At 51.7% G+C, this 6,691-nt stretch overlaps 1 protein-coding gene across 3 annotated transcripts in view; it reads right to left on the minus strand.

Moving 5' to 3' along the window:
- Positions 1 to 6,092, minus strand: part of UBXN7 (UBX domain protein 7) — a 28,741-nt gene extending 22,649 nt beyond the window's left edge. For 2 of the 3 annotated variants that reach the window (XM_075937197.1, XM_075937195.1), the window contains exons 1-3: positions 5,937 to 6,092; positions 3,795 to 3,942; positions 1,406 to 1,473 (exon numbers count right to left, since the gene is read on the minus strand). In XM_075937197.1, the coding sequence (XP_075793312.1) occupies positions 1,406 to 1,473; positions 3,795 to 3,942; positions 5,937 to 6,063 (343 nt within the window). In that variant the 5' untranslated portion in view covers positions 6,064 to 6,092. Of the gene's footprint in view, positions 1 to 1,405; positions 1,474 to 3,794; positions 3,943 to 4,723; positions 5,342 to 5,936 lie in introns of those variants that run through there. The other variant, XM_075937198.1, reaches the window with a different exon arrangement.
- Positions 6,093 to 6,691: the final 599 nt, after the last annotated feature.

A 6,691-nucleotide genomic window follows, 5' to 3' on the forward strand; every position in this document is an offset into this window, starting at 1 on the left:
CACTATCTACAGCTGCTTTAAAGTATTCCTGATGGGGCCATGGCAAGACTTCAGAGAGAGATTCGTTACAAATTTTCCTCTCCCTAAGAATGGTCACTTCAACAAGACCGGAACAAAACGGGTCAGACAATATCTTCAAAGTAAATTCAGATACAGAAGATGTCTGGGTGGCCTGGGTGCAGGGGGAGGGGCTTAGTGGGAGCCGGAAGACAAGAGAGTAGCAGATCCCTGCACAATGACCCCTCTCCCTGTGGCTAAGGAGCAATGGAGTCTGGGGGAGTCCAGAACTCTCTACAGCCTGGGAGGCTCCTGGGGGAGGGTTTGACCCAGATGCTCTGTGGAGGGAAAGAGACGGTCCCATCATCATCCCCGCCCCACCCCCACCGTGCCAGGACTAGCAGCTAAGACAGGCACAGGGTAGGAGCCACTGGCTGGATCATCTCCTCCACAGTGATTTACCTCTCTGCTGGCTGCTCCGGGTGCCCCAAACGATGTGCCCACACTGCTGGAGAGGGTTGCATGACCGCTCTTGTGGTTTCCCTTTGCTTCCCCGTCATTTTCTGCGGGGAAGCAAAGAAATCTGCGGGGGACATGAATTCTGCACACATGCAGCAGCGCACAATTCCCCCAGAAGTAATTTCTATCACTAATAAATTATGAAAAAAGTGTATTTTTCTGACTCCAAACGCTCTACTTTGTACATTATATAATATCAAAATTGTTCAGACTTGGGGGCTTCTACATGAACTTTGGAATTAAGTACTGAGTACCCATAAACCTCACACAAAGTAATGGCTGCTACAAGTGCTCAGCATTTGTAACAATCACCTGCTTGCAGTTAGGTACTTGTATATGGCTTTAGGAACCTGATATTAGGCATACAAGTCTGAGAAGTGCTGTATTTGTGTTTCTTTGGAATGTAATTAAATAGTCAGCAATGGAATGCTGTTATCTTCTGTTTCAAACCATTATTTAGATGTCTGGTTGTTTGTTGCATGGAACATTAAAATCCAAATACCCTCACACCTAGACTGAGTTCTCTAGGACACAGACTGTTCTTTCTTACTTGTCTGTAAGACAGCGAGAGTTACTGGAGAGAACAGCGGCAAGAGGCAGTGACAGCATTCAATTTCTCAGGCTTGGTCTATACTTCAGACTTCCGTGGGTATAACTACATTACTCAACGCATTTATACTGACCACTCCTGCAGCAGACAGTGATGCACTGACCTGGGGGAAGTATTGGGGGCAGAAGCCTTTTCCCATCATCACAGCCACCGCCTCTCAGGCAGCTGAGGTACCTACAGTGATGCAGCTGCTTTGTGTAACACGACAATCCCTGAATCAGTTATGATTTTTCTTTTGTCACCCACAAAGGTTGGAAGCAACAAACAAAACAATCTTACCTCCAAACAAGGGTTCTGGCTCTACCAAAATTTCCTGCTTTTGTGGAATTGGTGCTCGTACTTCCTCCCTGCCAGAGGGGGAAAAACAACTTGTTTACTGATGGGTCTGCAGAGCACTGTCTAAACAAAGAACATCAGTTCATGCCCCAAGGAATTTGCCTCTTAAATGATACAGATACCCTAGTACAGCTTCATGGTGCTAAAGCCAAGAAATAAGTATGTACCAATTTTTAATTATTTCATCACTTCGAGTGGCTCAAAGGCTCCACAGAGGAAGTGAATGTTTAAAAGACTTGAACTGGCACAGCTTCTTTGACACAGAAGAGGTTTCATGCTTGGAAGTCATCGCAGATCAGAGGCTACAACCCCTAAACAATGCAGAGTGAAATGCTTTAGTTGTTCTACCAATTCCTTCAGTCTGATCTGAGGAAGTGGGTCTGGCCCACAAAAGCTCATCATCTAATAAACCATCTTGTTAGTCTTTAAAGTGCTACATTGTCCTGCATTTTGCTTCAGTCTTCTAGGCACTGTGAAGTATAGGAGATGGACTGGCTGGCTCTTGAATGGAGCCAAGGTACCAAATTTATTCCAATAAAAACCCTTACAACTTGTATTTTATAGTGGTATAAACATCACTGATTTACAAAGAATCTGCACAGAAACTCGGGATATAAAAAACCGTTTAAAAAGGGAGCCATGTAACTGCTAGAAATCCTAATGGTTACCCACGCTGTGGGCTCTGCAGCATAAAAGTTACACTGCACTGTCCAAAGCACAGCCAGCTACCCAAGAGCTAGGCCGACAGCCCCTGCCAACCCCACTCCCGAGGAGCTGGCATGTAACTGTCATAGAAACCAAGAAGCTGATGCTTATCTGTAGAGCGTTTACACTGTTACATTTTTATACCCCTACTAGAAACAAGGCCTCCATGCTGACGAATACCGACTTTCAGTTTGATCAAAGGTAACTGGCAGAAAGTTACTGAACTGAGCAGCAGTTAGTAGGATGGCACCATTCCAGATGTTTTAACCTCAAACACACCCTTTCCTGGCATTTTCACCTTTATAATTAACCTGAATTTAGACAAAGTTTAGTAAGATTATTTTCACAGTCCAAGTTCTCTATCACAGAACAGGCAGAACAAAGGAAGAAGGCTTTTCTACAATGCCCAAATGCAACTCGCCCATGCCTTTCAGTGACCATACATGAAAGGATGATCTGCTTCTCATTCTCACACTGGCCTTTCATGTACAACATGGGCACCAAATGTCAAAGTTTGCTGTAGACTTCAGCCCCCTAGGAACTAGACAGAGACCACCAGCTCATTTCTTGGAGATCAAAAAGTCACAACTAATCCAATGTAGACCAAGTTCAAAGCATGACAGAGGTGAAAAAAATATCATTACTACCACTTACACATCCACATTGCAAGGTCCAGCTTTATGTCCTGGGAAAGCAGTGTTTAGGTAGCATGGCTTATCACCTGTATCCCTGGCTGGTGGGCAAATGTTACCCAAAACTTACAGGTGAAGAAATGGAGTCATAGTATAATTTTCAGGCCAAGGACCATCTCTTTGCTACATGTTTGTACCTCACAGATGAAGTGCTAAAACTCTAGGCACTATTGTAATATCAGTAGTGAGAACAGGTCATTTTCCAAAGTCCAGTGAGAAACAAACTGCGGGTTCCTTAAAACACAGTCCTATGTTTCAGCCACTGGACCATTCTTACTACCAGAAATTTTTTTTACTAGACTGGCCCTATCAGATGGGTGGAAAAGTAGACAAGATCATTGAAGGATTACATAGTAAGGCTACGTCTACACTGGCATGATTTTACACAAGAACTCTTTTGCGGAAGAGTTCTTGTGCAAAAACTCTTCCAGAAGAGAGCGTCTACATTGGCATGTGTGTTTGCGCAAGAGATGTGCTTTTGTGCAAGAGCATCCATGCCAGTGTAGACGCTCTCTTGCGCAAGAAAGCTCTGATGGCCATTTTAACCATAGGGCTTTCTTGCATAAGAAATTCATGTTGCCTGTCTACACTGGCCTCTCGCGCATGAACAGTTGCACAAGAGGGCTCATTCCTGAGCAGGAGCATCATAGTTCTTGCACAAGAAGCACTGATTTCATACATTAGAACGTCAGTGTTCTTGCACAAGAACTTGCAGCCAGTTTGGAAAGGCAGCAAGTTTTTGCGCTAAAGTGGTTGCTTTTGCACAAGATCGCATCAATGTAGACACAGCGTAACAGTAAGTGGTAGCAGGTTAGGAGAGAAATGAACAATGAAGCAGCATAATGCCTTGATGCCATAACTATCGCACCTTTCCATCCTACCACTATTCAACATAGGTTATTCATTCACATGGATACATTCACACAGGCACATACTCAGTGTGCGGTCGAACATTTGATACTGCCGCTGAACTGGTGCTGGGCTCCTCTGCTATGCCTCCACCATCCAGAAACATAGTGACAGCCATTTCTAGATTATTGTTGCATGCTTCAAGCATATGTTGCCCCACACTTTCACTGGCACCTATGGGGGAAAAAAAAACAAAAAAACAAAACAAAAAAGGCCTTAGAAAAGTTTCAAGACCCTGATCAAAGAAGTGCTGGGAACGGCTGACAGGAAAGATTACTCTTTCTGAGAACCAGTAAGAATGCACAACTTATCTGGCTGTCATTTGCTTTGCATTTATATCTCAGGAACCACCAGAAGAAGCCTCAATACAAACATCTAGTCCAGGGAAAAGAGAAAGGACTGAAAGAGAGCCACACCTGACCTTCTTTCTTTAAAAAAACCCCCAAGAAGTTTAGCGGAAGCCATTTAATCATTTTTGTTTTTTTAACAGCTTTCAACCTTTGCCAAACACAAAATTCAAAACACGATCCCAAAAGTTGTTGAGTTATACACAAAATTAAGTACCAACTTCTCAGCACCTTATGGACAACTCCATTTTAAATCAGCAATGAGTATAATGATTTTAGCCAGTGCATGATGAATAGGCCATGCTCCCTATTTTATCTATCACCTGGCCAAGATAAGAGAGTTAGCAAAAGTGAACTAGCAGATGCTCAATCCAGAGAAGATGAACATTACAACTGGCAGAAGAAAGGACTGGGGGAAGGCTTGTTTGCATGTTCATACATGTCCACTTATTAAAATGGCTCAGAGTCTCAGTGTCTTAACATATATGTTATTGGTAATGGATACTTGAGTAACAGACTCCAATACCATCTCCTTCTCTAGATCAAACAAAAATATTTTCCCTCCTGGATGAATGTCCTCTAGTTAAACAGGCCAGAGACACACTCACCTGTGAAATTTATATTCTCCGTCTATCTATTAGAACCCAAGTACAAGTTCTCCATCCTACAAGAAGTTTTGTCCTAGTTGTTTAGGTCCCAGGATATTAGAGCCACAATGTGAATGAGGTAATGAGCTTTTGGACAAAGAGCGAAGCTCTCAAGATTACAAGGAACGCTCCTTCAGGTCACAGCAGATGAAGCCGGTTAGCCACAGAGGTAGAATTCAGCTGACTCCCCCGTGGGGGTGGCTTTTGGACAGGTGATAAGCAGGGATGCAAAATCCCGTTTAGTTGGCGATCTGGGGGACAGGAGTGGAGGGCCCCCAGGGAGGGGCTGCCCCAGCGGAGAGGGCCGAAGAGGGCTCCAGGCCGAACCTCTCCCCGGCGCGGCAGCGCTAGTGCCCCACGCGGAAGTTAACCGAATGGCCACGGGCTCCGGGCGGGGCGACGCTTCCCGCGGCCCCTCCCGGGTGTTTACGGCCCAGCCGCGGCTCACAGCGCGGTGATGCGACGCCCACGGCCCCAGCCGCCCGCCCCGGGCCGGGAGCAGCGGCCGAGAACGCGGACCCCCCGGTCCGGCACAGCCTGCGGCTCGGCGGGGCCCGCCCGTGCTGGGGCGACTGACCGGCGGGGCAGGACCCCGGCGACAGGCCCCCGGCACCAGGCCCCCGGCACCAGGCCCCCCCTCCTCCCGCCAACCCCCCACAGGCCCCCCCGGGCGCCAGGCACAGCCCCCCCACAGGCCCCCCCCCCGGGCGCCAGGCGCCAGGCCCCCCCTCCTCCCGCCAACCCCCCACAGGCCCCCCCCCGGGCGCCAGGCACAGCCCCCCCACAGGCCCCCCCCCCGGGCGCCAGGCACAGCCCCCCCACAGGCCCCCCCCCCGGGCGCCAGGCGCCAGGCCCCCCCTCCTCCCGCCAACCCCCCACAGGCCCCCCCCCCCGGGCGCCAGGCACAGCCCCCCCCCCCGGGCGCCAGGCGCCAGGCCCCCCCTCCTCCCGCCAACCCCCCACAGGCCCCCCTCCGGGCCCCCGCCAACCCCCCACAGGCCCCCCCCTGGGCGCCAGGCACAGGCCCCCCCGCCAACCCCCCACAGGCCCCCCCCCGTGCGCCAGGCACAGGCCCCCCCGCCAACCCCCTACAGGCCCCCCCCGGGCGCCAGGCCCCCGCCCCCCACAGGCCCGGCCCGGCGCCGCCGCGGGACCCGGCCGCCGCGCGCCTCACCCGTGATGGCGGTGAACTGCTGGATTAACCCCTTCAGCGCCGAGGAGGCCGCGGAGCCCCCGGGCGCCGCCATCTTGCCGCCGCCGCACAACACCACCCCAGCCACCTGCCCGGCCGCTGTGCGCATGCGCCGGGCCGCCCGCGCCCCTCTGCCCCCTCGTCGTTAGGGAGGCGCTTTCAATTTCAATGTCAAGCTTTATTGGGGCCGGGCCGCGGCCGGGGGGCGGAGCCTCTGGGCGGGCCGCTCCGCCTACTTCCCCGCCCCCTCAGGGGCTGACCGCCGCTGCTCCTCACCCCCCCACGCTGGGCGGGGCTTAGGGCCAGAGGGCGGGGCCAGGGCCAGTGCCTGACAGCCCGTGAGAAGCCAGGCCCGGGGGCTTTGTGCAGAGCGAGCCCCTCTCCGGGGCACAGGGCCGGCTAGGAGCCGCCCAGGCGCTGGCGGGGCAGGACGCCAGTGCCCCCAGCGCCCGGGCCACGCGAGGCACAGCACCCCCACTGCACAGCTTGAACCGCTCAGGGGCCAGCAGGATTTCAGAGCCCTGCTGTCCACGGCCAAGTTCCCTTTAGTCCCATAACGCTTGTTTCCAATCTCCCGGCCTGGCTCTTCCTATGCTATAGCTCAGATATACCCCTCGCTGTCTCCTGTGAGCCCAGCAAGCAGTGGAAGTGTTGGTAATGCTGCTACACAATATTGACCTCCTGTTCTTCAGCACAATTCTCTGTTGAGGCACCACTCAGGCCCCGAAGAAACCAGA

Source organism: Pelodiscus sinensis, chromosome 10 (genome assembly GCF_049634645.1).
Source record: "Pelodiscus sinensis isolate JC-2024 chromosome 10, ASM4963464v1, whole genome shotgun sequence".
NCBI lineage: Eukaryota > Metazoa > Chordata > Testudines > Trionychidae > Pelodiscus > Pelodiscus sinensis.